Source organism: Populus trichocarpa, chromosome 13 (genome assembly GCF_000002775.5).
Source record: "Populus trichocarpa isolate Nisqually-1 chromosome 13, P.trichocarpa_v4.1, whole genome shotgun sequence".
Classification (NCBI taxonomy): Eukaryota; Viridiplantae; Streptophyta; class Magnoliopsida; order Malpighiales; family Salicaceae; genus Populus; species Populus trichocarpa.
This window is the reverse complement of record NC_037297.2, coordinates 10,172,521-10,188,713: the sequence shown is the minus strand read 5'-3', so window position 1 is coordinate 10,188,713 and position 16,193 is coordinate 10,172,521. Positions and strand designations below refer to the sequence as shown.

General features: G+C 32.9%; 1 protein-coding gene across 1 annotated transcript; it reads right to left on the bottom strand.

Annotated features, from left to right (window-relative positions):
• Positions 1-2,406: 2,406 nt before the first annotated feature.
• Positions 2,407-10,578, bottom strand: LOC18104252 (TMV resistance protein N). Its single transcript, XM_024583584.1, has 7 exons — positions 10,272-10,578; positions 8,781-9,549; positions 7,142-7,534; positions 5,941-6,025; positions 3,102-3,272; positions 2,707-3,041; positions 2,407-2,609 (listed from the first exon to the last, which is right to left on the bottom strand). Exons 2-7 carry the CDS (start codon positions 9,378-9,380, stop codon positions 2,559-2,561), a joined length of 1,635 nt encoding a protein of 544 aa, XP_024439352.1. The 5' UTR covers positions 9,381-9,549; positions 10,272-10,578; the 3' UTR covers positions 2,407-2,558.
• Between the last annotated feature and the right edge of the window lie 5,615 nt (positions 10,579-16,193).

The window sequence follows — 16,193 nt, the reverse complement described above, 5'->3', positions numbered from 1 at the left end:
CATTAATCAGTCTTAATTAAATTGAAATAAATTTTTTGAAACAAAAATATATCTAGGCTTCTATCTATCTATCAGTTTGGTCTTTCATTTCTTTATTAATTTTAATCTTAATTAATAATAATAATAATGTTGTTGCTGTTATTAATTTATAATTTTTAATATACTAGTGCTTGTACAACAAAACAGAATCCAACCTCTTGGATAATGTAGCCACCATAGCTTGAACACCAAATGCAAACTCATAAAAATGGTTCTCCGTCCAATAATGAAAATTCTTAACGCCGCTACCCATTAATGAATCCCAGCCACTCATCTCCCGACACTTTCTACCCATAAGATAGCATAGACGAAGACTCCAAGAGGAAAAATCCAATTTTTCTTCCACCAGTCCAAGCAATTACCTGCCTCAACCTCAATGTTCGAGGCCGAACGTGTCCACAAAAACTCACAACTTTTTTTATGTTGGCAACCATCAGCGGCATCACCCTCTTCGCGACCTTTATTTCCGTTGGCTCTACAATAAATTTTGATTTTTGGCTTTCCGCACAACTTTTTTATTACATTCACGGCATAATTATAAAACCATTAATTATTTTTTTAATTAATTTTTTTATGACTCTCATAACTTTTTTTTCTTCAAAAAATAAACATTCTGATAAACATACTAGAAAATTATTTTATGTTGATAGAACTTAAATTGTTAATTTTTTGGCTACATGAAATCATATATTTTGAACCGTATTTATGATCACCTAGTTTCTAGATTTATTCTTTGATTTGCATTTTCACATTTTTTTATTGTATATAATTCTGATTGCTTTGATTAAAAACATGCGTCAACTCTTTTTATTCACAATAAAAAAAATTTCTTCAACTTAAAAAAAGTTGACAGTGCGCACACTTTTTTTTTTCCATTGAAAAGTAACTTTTAATCCGATATCCACAACAAGAAGTAGAAAAGGACACGTCATTTATTGGAAGAACATGTGGTGCTATGTTTTCTCGAGAATGCTTCGATAGTCAGAAAATCAAGGGCCACCAATATTATCCATGTTCATCCTTTTTTCTTCTGGAGACCTACTTCTAACTTCAAAATCTATTACAATCCAATTTAATCGGTCTTAAATTGAAATCAATGTTTTGTAAAAAAATATATATGATCTAGACTTCGATCTATCTATAGTAAAACATCATGGTCTTTTATTTCTTTATTAATTCTAATAATAATAATAATAATAATAATAATAATGTTTTTATTATTAATTTTTAATATACTAGTTCTTGTATAACAAAACTGAATCCAACCTCTTGGATAATGTAGCTAGCCACCATAGCTTGAACACTAAGTGCAAACTCATAAAAATGGTTCTACGTCCAATAATGAAAATTCGTAAAGGCTTAGCATCACCATTGACATAGTCTTTATGATTCAGAGAGTTACTCTCCCAAACCAATCTAAACGAATGAATATATATTATTTTCAAGCTGGATGAAAACAAGCAATAAACAAGGAAGTAACTTCACCAACATTATCATTGAAAGTAATTCATACAATTCGTTCAATAAAAAGCTAACCCTCCACAATTCGCAGTACTCGTTCACAGTAGTAATCACCCATGATCAAGAAGAAGATGAGGCAAGAATAACGGGTGAGATCATCATTGAACAAAAAAAAAAAAAAACAGTTGTATAGAATTAATTTGGAATGTATTAGCACTTAATTAGTACATTGCACTTCCCATAAACAAATCAATCTACATGTGATTTATTCAAAATTGAGACTATTACTTGGATTGAAAATACATGTTTTGATCTAGTTCGTAAGCACTGAAAAGAAAAACATGTTTTCAAAAAAAAAAACAAAATCAAAATAAGAAGAATAAGTCCCACCAATTTTATAGCTCCTACATATTTTTTTATTAAAAGATTGATCTTAAGAAAATTATAAAATTAACTGAGATTAAAAAAAAAACATTAAATTAAATCCAAAAAACATTCCTTGCCTTTCACAGTCTGGTAACAAAATATAAAATGTTTTTTTTAAGAAAAAATAATTATAAAAAGTTTAATTAAATCCCAAACACAATTTCAACCAGTAATACAAACATGACAACCAGTAATACAAACATGACGATTCCTCTATCATCAAACCATTTTTTTTATATAAAAATTCAAATAATAAATAAAAAAAATTCAAAACAACATAAAAAAATGGATTCTTTTTAATTATCCAAAAACAAGAGGATTTGGGTTAGTGAGTTGTGAGGGGTTAATGAGTTTGAGGGATCGTATAGTATACTATTGATTTTGTCTTTGAAAGTTTTTGAGTCCAATCAGTTGGAACTTCGTTGTGGAAAGTAACGGTTCGTAAGGGCCATAACTTTTGATCGGATCGTTGGATCTTAATTAAAATTTTACAGGAGTTTCCGGATGCCCTTTTCCATATAGTGGATGTGGTATCGATACTCGGTGAGGAGGATGTCTGGTCGCGCCAGGAAAGAGTAACGGTTCATAAGGGCCATAACTTTTGATCTGACCGTTGGATCGCGATCGAAATTTTACAGGAGTTTCCGGATGCCCTTTTCCATATAGTGGATGTGGAATCGATACTCGGTGAGGAGGAAGTCAGGTCAGGAGAGGCTAGAGTAACGGTTCACAAGGGCTATAACTTTTTATCCGATCGTTGGATCTCGATCAAAATCTTACAGGAGTTTCTGGATGCCGCTTTCCATATAGTGGATGTGGAATTGATACTCGATGAGGAGGATGTATGGTAGCACCAGGCAAGAGTAACAGTTCGTAAGGGCCATAACTTTTGATCCGACGGTTGGATCGCGATCTAAATTTTACAGGAGTTTCCGGATGCCCTTTTCCATATAGAGGATGTGGAATCGATACTCGGTGAGGACGACGTCTGGTCGCACCAGGCAAGAGTAACGGTTCGTAAGGGCCATAACTATTGATCGGATCGTTGGATCGCGATCTAAATTTTACAGGAGTTTCCGGATGCCCTTTTCCATATAGTGGATGTGGAATCGATACTCGGTGAGGAGGAGGTCAGGTCAGGAGAGGCTAGAGTAACGGTTCGCAAGGGCTATAACTTTTTATCCGACCGTTGGATCTCGATCGAAATCTTACAGGAGTTTCCAGATGCCGCTTTTTCATATAGTGGATGTGGAATTGATACTCGATGAGGAGGATGTCTGGTAGCCCCAGGCAAGAGTAACAGTTCGTAAGGGCCATAACTTTTGATCCGACTGTTGGATCGCGATCTAAATTTTACAGGAGTTTCTAACTTACCCAACTTAAAAAATTCCAAAATTCATTACACCAGTTGTGGAAAGACCTAGGTTTAATTTGAAGTTTTTTCAACTTCATCAATAACATCTCCTGTTGGAACTTGAACAAAAACTAGTTTAGTTACTTTTCTTTCCTAGTTCGCTTCATTTATGATAGCTTAGAAATGACATGACAAGGGAGAGGTAACGATCTCCCCCACTACAGGAGCACCATCTCCTTCGACAAATCATTCATTACATGAAATTGTTCACTAAAGTTATAATTCTAGCCACATAAAAATAACTTCGACCTTTGTGTTAACAGGTGACACTACAACTAACTACATTGTATGCACCACTGAGTACTCCAATTTCCTCAAGGAACATAGTACAATGAATTGTAGAAAAAAAGGTATGAGAACAGTCATAAGCCAAACCCACCTAGAACTTTAAAGATCTAAGTATAAACATAAGTTCCTTGTCCCCATTCTTCAACCTCCTGCCAAAAAAAAATGTTAGCAAGTATAAACGTTGATGAAATATCCGGTCGGCGTTTAGTAATTTTGTGGTCGTGATAGAGATTGTGGGCACATTAAATGATTGTTAGTGTTTGGTTTTTCGTAAGATAAAATATAAGGGAAAATATGCATATGTTTTTTCTGTTTTAGTTTAGTTTAGTTATTTCTTTTTAATGTGAATTGATCACAGTGTTAATTTTATGCTTTTATGAGTTTAATCTTCTATTTAATTTCTAAAATGATCAATTACATTTGAGGGAAAAGAATCACTGGTAGGCCTTAATCTTATTTATTCTTTTTATTTTTTAGTCCTTTTAAATTATTAATCCATTTCTTATTTTTATGAATTTTTTTTTAACATAGAAGAGAATATCTCAAAATTAATAACCAAAAGTATAGCATTAGTGAGGAAAGGGCTAACGATATGGATGGACTAATAGAAGAATAGTTGGATTAATAAATCTCAAAGATGAGAGGCCTTATTAAAACAAAATCAATAAAAGATTGATCTTAAGAAAATTATATAATTAACTGAGATTAAAAAAAAAACCGCCACGTGTGCGGTTGGTCTACCAACACACTAGCAGTCAGCCCAAGCGCCACATGTGCGCTTGGTCTGCCCAGCACACAGGTAGGTAGCCCAAGTGCCCAAGGCTGGGCAGACCGAGCGCCAGGTGACTGCGGCCTGTAGCGCGGCCAGCAGGTGTGGTCGGCCCAGTGCCCAGGCTTGGCAGCCCAGCGCCAGGTGTCCGCAGCCCAAGTGGCACTCGGGTCCTGCAAGCTGCAGCCTTACCACAAGCCCCCACCAAACAGTGCAGTTCACAGTGAATGCACTCACAATCTACAGTACCCGCACTACAGTATAGAACAGTGCAATCCACAGTAAATTCACTCACAATGCACAGTAGTCCGCACTATAGTGAAACAAACAGTGCATATGCCCTTATTATCCTTTAAACTAAAACTAGATGGATTGAGCACGCAATCTTTAAATCTTTATACAAATGAACTTAAGGTCCTGTTTGTTTTTGCATTTTAAAAATGTTTTTGAAAAAAATTGAATTTTTTTTTAATTTTTTTCTTTATTTTAAATTAATATTTTTTTTATGTTTTCAAATCATTTTGATACGCTGATATCAAAATGATTTTTAAAAAATAAAAAAACATTATTTTGTGCATTTCCGAGTGAAAAGCACTTTAAAAAACAACCAGAACCACACTCCCAAACACACCCAATTTAGAAAACTAATTGGCGTAGCACATGATAGGAGGAAAGCTTACATCATGGATATTTTTGGAGAATAGGTATAAGCAAGCAACAAAGCAAAACTAGGACTTTATGTAAATTATATGATACAGGTGGAAGCTAAAGATAATAATAAACAAAGAATACATATTTTTTTATAAGCGAAAGGGCGGCAGATATGAACCTTAAATTCACTGATTTATTCTCTCTAATTAATAATACTGAAGTCTACCTCTTTAAAAGGTTTACAAAGCCTTAAATAGGCTAGAAACCCTATCTTAACTACGAAAAAAAAAAACAAAAACTTGAAATTACAAAGGAAAAGATAAAATCTGAAAGAAGTAGGAAATCCAAAAATAACAAGGAAAATCACAAAAATTATCAAAATCAGGGCCTCGGACGAGATTCTTGAAATCTAAAGATCTGACAGTCAGAGTAGCGATTCCATATTATTTTGAGGAAAGCAACCTCAGGATACTCTTGTAAACATTTAAGCACGATCCAACGATTAGATTAAAAGTTATGATCTCTTGAGCCTAAACTTGTTCCAATGGTCCATAAATGTATTTGCTACACCATTCATGTAATATATCCAGGGCAGATTCTCATCTAATTATGACAGAACTACACCTGACTACTCAAAATCACCTATTATCGTAAGCCCAACTATATCATTATATCCACAAAAACATGTGCATATTGGTAGGGCAACCTCAAGTTTTATTAGCCATAATTCCCTTGAAAAAACAGTAAATAAAAAAAAATCAATTTGAAAACAATGAAAATAACCCTGGAGAGAAAAACCAAAATTACCCCTGAACAATGCATTTATATTTTGTTTTCCAGAGCATTTGAGTGGTTTCACTGTTCATAAAAAAAACTAAAAAGACTATCTTACCCTCCTCATCAAGCCTAACTGCTTTTTCTTGAAGGGGCAAAATATTAAATTCATTGTTGTAACCAATGATTAAATGAGTTTGGTGCTAGAGGATAGGTAGTATTCTCACCCCTTCCCTTTCTAGTATATTTTGTTATAAAAAAAACAGAAAAAAAAAGAGAGGGAAATGTCGAAAGTTTTGCCGTCCATTATCATGATATATACCCCAATCCTAAAACATGTATCTAACAGTTACGGATATTCAATTGACAAGCAAGCAGCCATTAATAGGTAATCTCAAGTTTCGATGTTTTCTTTCTTTTTGTTGTAATTTAAATCTCATGTTTGACTGACTCTCTATTATACTTTTTATTTCTTTCTTTTACAACACAATAGCCCATTGGATTAACTTTTATTTTTATTTTTTTACTCCAAATTAATTATTTTAATTATTATACTCTCTATTAATTAATTATTTTAACTGACTCTCTATTAATTATTATTTTTACTTCAAATTTTAAAAAACAAAAAATATTATTTTAATATATTTATTAAAAAAAACACTTTAAAAATCAATCAAAATATCTTAATCTCTTCTTTATTTGCACTCGTCTATTATATGTTTTTTTCTTCTTCTCTCTAAACTGAAATCTTACATGAGAGCCGAGAGTGTAAGGGAATCCTATCACAATTTGTCATGTATCGGTTCCTTGTCCTATTTCTTTATTGCTGTAACTATACTGTAGCTTCATGTTCTCTTTTGTTTCACCATTCTCTTTGATGCCCTCTGTGGTTTATTATGGCTTATGAAAAGACAAAAACAAATTTACAGAGCTAGTGGGTCTTACCTTACATCCGCACCATAATTGCTCAATACTGCTGCAAGACATGTAGAGTTCAACAAGCTCATCCAGATGGAAACAAGCTGGCAATGACTTTGAAGGGTAAGCATACCATTCAAGGAATCGTAACTCCTTGGAGAGATACTCGGGTCCTTCAGAAAGATCCACGTTGTGAATTTTGAACAATCTTAGTTTGGTCATTTTTGAGAAGGCTGTCATGTTCCATTGTGCCTCTTTTGCTTTGGGCAAGTCCAAGAATATACTTTCTATTTTTTCCTGTCGACCAAGAGGAAGAATAGGTAAGAAGCTATTGCAGAGTAGAGATGGAGCATGAAATCTTATGGATAATGAATGTTCTGTATATATCAGCTACTACTCACTGTGCTGTCCTCCAGTGCGTCGCAGACATCCTTGTAAGTGCACAATCTACTGCGTCTTCCAGGCTCTTCAGGGGATTCACAACGAACAATTTCTTCACCCATTTTCTGTAATAGATTATGCATCCTTATCTCATCTCGTGAGACGCTTATAAGGGATTTCTCAATAAGAGCCTGCATCCCAATATCTGCATGGAACCCACAACTGTCAAGTAGCCTTGTTATACGATCCTTTTTCATCCCCTTCAAGAAGCAAGCGATATCTAAAAATATTTTCTTCTCTAATTCATGGAGGCCATCAAAACTAATGCGAAGAACATCAATAATCTTCCTGTCAGCAGGGGCGGAAGGAAGGGGGGTAAGCAGGGGCCCGGGCCCCCCTGAAATATTCTGCCCCTGTAATATATATGGAAAGTAGTGGAGTGTTCGCTTCAGATTCCCTTCATTTTCACTAGATTATTAAATAATGTGTGCCCGTATCTTTCTGGGCAATTCATATGATTCTCTTAAAGCAGCATTAAAATATATATATATATATATATATATATATATATATATATATATATATATATATATTAGGTAATTAAGTGTGGATGAAGTTTTTTATTTTATAAAGGTGAGTTTTTTTACTGTAATTAAGTGTGATTTTTCAATTTAATTTTTTTAAAATTAATTTACGTAGCCCTAATATAAATCATATAAAGATAAAATTATTACTTTGTTCAATAAATTCTGCAGCCGGTCAAAAACAAAAATATAAATATAAATCATAAGTAAAATTTTTCAACGGAAAGATTGAAGCAGAGCCATCAATTAATTTATTTTTCATCAAACAAAACAAGGTAACTTAAATTTAAAATCTATTTTTATTTTGTTTTGAGATGTTTGTTAATAATTTGATGAGGTTTTTTTTTTATATAATTATATCATTTTTGCTTTATTTTTTTCTCAGATCTGCTAATTTTACCAATTGTTTTTTGAATTCTTGTTATAGTGCTTTTTTTTAATTAATTAGATATATTTTATTGGTTTGTTTTGATTATACTTTGAATTTTTTATGTTTTGTTTTTAGCAGAATCACCAAAATTATCAATTTTTTCTCACGATATATGTTTTGATTTTAGGTTGAACCATGAATAAAATAAGAAGAATTTGATTTTTTTTTCAAAAAAAATATTGATAACTCGCATCCTAGTGAACCAACTCCAATGTGTAATGTTAAAGTTATGGTTGAGCAACTCCAATGCACCTCAGTTTACAAAGAACCCGCGTTAATTAGTGAGAATAGTTCTTTATTATTTTTTGTTTTATTTCAAAGTTTATCGAACATAAATAATGCTTCATTTTAACTAATGTTTCTTATATACTTTGTATGTTTATATTTGATAGATATAAAGACCAACAACATTAAAGTGATGAATATATTATGAAGATGAAATTAACTTCGTTGCTTTGACTCAATTTGGTATTTCTTCGAACCCTTTATCTTATACAAAGATTATTATATATTTATAGTAAGTTATTTGAATAAAACTAAATTATGTAGGTTTTTTTTACAACTCATGTACAATAAAATAAAATAAATATTATATTTTATTATATTAATTATGGCCCCCTCTAATAAATAATTCTAGCTCCGCACCTGACTGTCAGGAATGTCATTCATTCTATCAATTGCACTTTTCCAATCACGCAGACCTCTTTTATGCAAGAGCGAACCTATGACTTCAAGAGCTAGTGGAAGGCCATTAGCATAGCCCACAACTTGCTTGGATAGTTCCGATAAATCTTCAGCAGGCTGGTCTCTTTTGAAAGCTTTCCAGCTAAATAACATAAGAGCATCTTTATCATTTAATTTCTCAGCCTCGTATATTCTAGTAACACCATGGCTATCCAGCACATATTTATTTCTGCTCGTTATGATAATCCGGCTCCCTGCACCAAACGATCCATGCTCTGCAGCCAACATCTGTAATTGTTCTTCATCATCTACATCATCAAGAATAAGAAGAACCTTTTTAAGCCGCAGCCTGCGCTTTATCAAATCAATCCTTCTTGAAGAATCCCGAGCAGTGGGAAGCTCCATTGAGATTTCCGAAAGAAGTTGTTCCTGTAAACGACACAGTCCATCTTTCTCTGCAAAAACTTCTCTCACATTTGCTAAGAAGCAGCTGCCATCGAATTGCCAACGAATCCTATCATACATGACTCTTGCAACAGTTGTCTTTCCCATGCCACCCATTCCACATATCCCTATAAAGAGAGTTTCATTTGCTTGTTCGTCTATATATTCATTCAATACCTTCAGACGAGAATCTATTCCAACTAGATTTTTGCTAATTGTTGGCAAAGTGAAGCTTAGTTTGCACTGTATATATTCAACAATCTTTTTAATTAATTGTGACTCGTCCCTGCGTAAAAGGGGTAAAAACATTAAGCATGCAGTGCGCGAAAACATGAAATATTGTTACTTGATATATATATATGGTTGTTAACGAGAAATTAATCAATCAACCTTCGATAATACCTCAAGAAGAAGGAGGAAAAGGAAAGAATAATTGGAAAAGGAACTAGGATTCTGTGGATGCACAGAATGATCGATCCTTGTAATAGCTAGCTTATTGCACATAGAATAGCATGCATGTAAGAACACAAAAGCCACTGATTAAGTATGGTTTTGACAGGCAAAAAACCAATCACTATCTTCTAATTGTTTTCCAAGAAAAAGCTCGATCACTTCTTAAATTGCCATGTCAATTTATCAATTTATCTTGCAATGATTTGCTTTTATAAAAGAACTTTTTAGATTTTAAATTGTCAAGAGTTCTTTTTCGAAAAGATTATTCGACATAACATTTCTTTTGTGTATTGTCATCTGTCAAGCTCGCCATGAAAACTCAATCACTTGCCTTCAATATTAGTTTTTCGATATTATATATATATTTTTTTAACAAACAATTTGCTAGTAAATATTCGAAGAAAGGATAAAAAGATATTATTAGATAACATATTCTACATCAAATAAAGAAATGATCAATTACTAATAAATATCACCCACCACAAGGATATCGAACTAAGACATGTGAGACAGTAATAACTCCTTCCAAAATAAATATAAACAGGCTTAGTTTACCTGTTCCGTACATCCCAGCCAGATAGATTGGCCACTGTGGAGAGACAATCTCTCCAGCATTTTACCTTTTCCAGATTTCCCGAGTGTTTTTTATCCGGTTTCCTTAGAGCAGAAACTCGTACTGGTAAACGTCCTGGATTTTTTCTTATGAGATTGTGAAGAATATTACTTTCAATGCAGACAAGGTCGATAAAAGAAAACGCAAGTGGAATATGACGCGCATTGGACTGCTGGCAGCCTGGCACCTTCCTATCAAAAGCCAGGGTAGTGCCTTCGAAGTCAGAAATGAAACATCCAAGAATTTTCACATGCTATGGCAAGAAATAAAAGAAATACCATACATGCCTGGTTATTTCCACACTAACCAAACAGGTCCTTAATATTTTTGTTCCAACAACCACACCTATTCAAAAAGAAATAATCATAGATATAGAAAAGTGAGTTTTCCGTCTTCTGTTTCTTTTACAGCCATGTAATCTACTTTATTTTGCCTGCCCTAACTCCGGGCTCTTTTGTTGACATCCATATAATTATTAGCTTTCAATGATAATAATAATAATAATAAAAAAAAGATGAAGAAGAAGCATAGCTATTTCAATTCAGCTACATGATGCTCTTTCAATTCAGCATAGCAGAGTAAGTAAAGAAAGCCACTGGTTTGATTTAAAAAATCTAAAAACAATGAGTTTGGCGACTCAAGACCCACCATTTCCACACCTGCATGCTTCTTTTTCTTCTTGTTTTTTTTTTTGACAAACTTAATTCTGTCAAACTCGGTAAACTCGGTTTGAGTTTATCAAGTTTGATCAATTTTAATCGAGTTTAATTGAGATTATTAATTTTTAAATTTGTTATTTAATTTCACATGATATATCTGTATTAACTCATAAATCCATATGAATTTATAAATTATCTCACGAGTTTGACATTGTGCTAGGATTTCTTCAGCCACTTTGTGATTTTTAATGAATTTTAAAGTTAAGCATTAATGTTTAAAATAAATCTTCTTGGGATTTGTTCCCTCCCTCTCCGACCCCAATATGGTAAATGTCCTGTGATTCAATAGATATAATTATGTTTAATAATAATATATAAGATAAAAGACTGTAAATATTCTGTACCATGATATTCACCATCTCCTCAGCTATCGCGGTGCTATTTGTGTCATGATGTAAGTGTTGTCTTCCCTCTCCACCCAAGTATATAAATGCATAAATCCATGTTTCATGCAAGAACAAGGACGGACAGGCGATTAGATTTTTGGACCCTTGGACAGGGGGCAAATTTTTTACGTTATCCGATGGATAATAATATAAATTTTATTTAATAGCTTAATGTTTTTGGTTAAATTAGTTTTTTAACATGATATCAGAATTTTGATGACTAAGCGGTTACGAGTTCGAATCTTACCATCTTTCATTTATTTGATAAAAACTTAAGTATAAAGTAATGTGGATTTGTGTAAATTTCAAGTCCAAATAGTTTTCACTTGAGGGGGTGTGTTAGAGAATAATATAAATTATATCTTGAAACTTCACCTAACAGCTTAAATTTTTAGGTTGAATTGAAAATATTGCATTGAGATAGTTCTTTAACATGATATCAGAGACTTGATGACCAGGCGGTCACGAGTTTGAATCTCATTATCCTCATTTATTTGATAAAAATTAAGCATAAGGTAGTGTGAGCCTGTGCAAGTTTCAAACCCAAAGGGTTTGGGGGGGTGTGTTAGAGAATAACATAAATCATATTTTGGGACATCACCTAAAAATTTAAGCTATTGAATTAAGATGGTTCCTTGACACATTCTAAAACCTCTACCTCAAATTAGTTTTGGAATCATTGTTATAGATTTTATATATAGATCACTTGTTATTCTAACCATCAAGTGGTCCATGTACATTTTGTTAAAAAAAAACTAATTCTAAATAAATATTTCAAAAATTAAACAATACTTTATAGTTAATTGGTCCATGTATATTTCTCTATTATAATCTATAAGAAAAATAAATAAAATATTAATGTATGATTGATTGATTCTTGCCAACACATGCCAAGTCTACTTGACAAAAATTAAACAATACTTTATAGTTAATTGGTCCATGTATATTTCTCTATTATAATCTATAAGCAAAATAAATAAAATATTAACGTATGATTGATTGATTCTTGCCAACACATGCCAAGTCTACTTGAAAATTTCCAAACGAGAATTGGATTTTTTTTCTTATAGTTATTTTACGATTCTAATTTCTTACAAACAGGTAGGAGAAAAGTAATATTTTTACATTTATTACCATCACTCAAAACATAGAAAAGAAAAAGAAACAAGCATTAAAAGATATATATATATATATATATAGGTATGGGCATTTACAGCACTACTCATCTTAATGTGTAGCAAAAACCTAATGTAAATTGGTTGGTTAATTTAATGTACTTTCATTGAAATGACCATAATATTTATACCCCGTTTATTTTTGTGTTCCAAAAGTACTTTTAAAAAAAAAATTAAATTTTTTTTTATTTCAAATTAATATTTTTTGGAGTTTTTAGATCATTTTGATGTGTTTACGTCAAAAATCACTACACCATTAAACAGTTTTATCGACGGACTAATTCCGTCGGTGACAGGAATGAACTCCGTCGGTGAAATAATTACCGACGGCCTCATCGACGGAACACGTCCGTCGGTATAATAGTCATCGGTAACTCCCATTTCCGTAGCTAATTCTGTCGCAAATAAAAAAACACCCACCGACGGAACACTGATGGTCTTACAGACGGATACACGCCGTGCCAAAAAAAAAGTTTCCCGCGGGAACATTACCGATGGAATAAATCCGTCTGCAATTTCAACGGTAATTACTGACGGCCTATCCGTCGGTAATTATGGCATCGGTAGTAATTGTTTGCCAACCCTCTGTGAAATACCGACGGATATTATCCGTCGGTAAATCTGTTTGTAAGTAATCACTGACGGAATATATCCGTCGGTAATTATGGCATGGCTGGTAATTGTTTGGCAACTCTCTGTGAAATACCGACGGCTAATATCCGTCGGTATGTATTTAAAATATATATAAAAAAATAATTTATTAATACTAAAAAACCTTAATAAACAAATAAAATTGGATTAAACATTAAAAATATAAAAGTAATGTTAAATAATATTCATTACAAATTTAATGTGTTTAAAAAACAAAATTAAACTAGAATAGCGGCGGAGCTGGAGGAGGAGGAGGAGGAGGAGGAGGAGGCTGGTTGTTCCCGGGACCATACGGCCAAAAAGGAGCTGCACAAGTATCGTCACTCATCTTTGATCTCATCTCCATGACGATTTGACGGAGCTCATCATAATTCGTCGAGAGTTGTTGATATTGTTGTTTCAACGCAATGAACTCCTCAGACTGAGTGTTCGATACTGATGGAGAGCTTCCAACGGTTGAGACACTACAAGCCGAACGCAAGTTTTCAGCCGTAGTGTTGGAGAGCCCGTAGACCCGATTTTTATCGGGTCTACCAGACGATCCCACCTCCATCCACAAATCTGGATCGAAATCTGAATGGGTTGACGGATTGTCCCCATATCTCTCCCTCAACCGGCTATTATAGGTCTCCTGAAAATTCTGTTGGTAAAAAAATCATCAAATGCAATTCAAGATGCAATTCAAGAAAATAATAACTTACAAAAGAAAATGAATGAATGAACATACCACGAAGTGCTGAGCGCGGTTGTCCATGAACTGTTGCACCCCCTTTTGGCGATCTTGACTCCGCACATGCGTCTCTACAAACAGCTCCATGGGACTCGGCTCACGTCCAAGAGACGCAGCCTGTAAGGAAAAAATAGGTTGAAAGTTAAATATATTATAAGGAACGACAAATTAATTAACGATATATTTAATTAAAATTAATCTTACCATCCGCTTTGCATGTGCGCTGAATGGGACGGATCCGCCAGTGTGCGTGGTCACCGAACCATGAATTTGCCGGTTCCGGTTGTCGGTGTCGGACTGCGAGCGCCTTGAGAACCGCTCTGAGGTCATGTGCTCAATATATGACATCCATATTTCCCCTGAGATGAATGACGATTTCAATTCCTGCCAAACTGCCACCTCATTCCATCCTTCAAGACCGTTATCCCTCGCATGTCTTTTTGATTTTTTTGGGTGTCATACCAAAAATCACGCAACCTACTTCCATAGTAACAAATTAGAATTTAAAATATAAAATTATAAAACAAAAATAAATATTATTTTCGATGTTACCTAGTTGCCGCATGATTCTCCCATACCCTCCTCACAACATTGTTGTCCGCCCTATCCCACTCAAATTTGTTCTGTGTATATAAATAATTCATATAAAATAAAAATAGTACAAGATATAAAATTATAAAAATCATTTATTAAAAATAAGCTGGAAATTAAAAATTAACACCGACCTGAAATTGCTTAAACCATGCATCGATATTAGGTTTCCACTCAGGATGTCTGGAAACCTGGCTCCATTGAAACAATGGAATCTCCATCGATGATTTAAACGCCAATGTTATAGTCCTTGCAGCCTCAATGTTTGTGAACCTGAAATTAAATAAAAGTAGTAATATTAATTAGTTGTTCATAAATTATGTTATAAGTATATATATAAAAAAAACTAAAACCTAAACAAACTTACATTGAGAGGTCATCCTTCCATTGTGCCTGGTACTTGCGGGTGAATTGACCCCGCTGTGAAGGCACACCACTTCTGCACTGTGAAACCGCGCTAGAAGAGGCAGCATCACAAGTTGGCGTAGATTCCTCGCTGTGATCAGCACCTAAGGATACGTCCTCCTCGCTGCTAGAAGAACTAGCTGCAACCGTCTTCTGACGACGTGCTGTAGATGTTATTATACGCATCTACACAAATTTATACGAATAATTACATAATTAACTTCGATTATTTTTAAAAAAATTCGACAGAGTCTCCCCTATACTGGGGGGTCCCAAGTTATCGACAAAATCATATTACACTTCCAATTTTATTTCACATCCCGATCCAATCATCCTGGATCTCAACCCAACTCATCATCATCAACACAACATTTTATGCAATAACATCATATAATGATATTCAAGTAAAAGAATCAATTTCAACTATGAACATTTATTGTTAAATTGGTACTTAGAGTTACAAACATTAGATTAAAGTCATACATTCAAATTTACGGATTAATATTACATTTCAAGTTTTAGAAGACAAGACTCTTAATTTATAAATAATTACATGGTCAAAAGCAAAAAGTAACTAAATCAATATCATTCCTAACACGATCGACCCTAATGGACCTCAAAATAGAAATTAACTTGTACCCATAAATATAAAAATGTAATAACAAGCAATAACAATGACATGTAAACAATAATATCCTAAAATTAAGATAAACTAATTAAATTTAATTATATATATATAAATTAACATTTTTAACATAAATTCAACAATAACAATTATAGCAATACAAACAATAATATCCCAAATTAAGATAAACTAATTAAATGTAATTCTATATATATAAATTAACATTTTTAACATAAATTTAACAATAACAATTATAGCAATACAATAATATCCTAAATTAAGATAAACTAATTAAATGTAATTCTATATATATAAATTAACATTTTTAACATAAATTCAACAATAACAATTATAGCAATACAAACAATAATATCATAAAATTAATAAATAAAATGAAAAAACTAAAAAACACTATACAAAACAACATGAACAAAAAACAAACAATACACAAAACTTAGAAACACCATATCAATTCAAAATAAATTTGGGAATAAAAAATGCTTACCTTAATAGTGTGTTGAATTTAAGATTTTATCTACAAACTATACACAAAACAAAGAACACCAAAAAAATAATCATAAT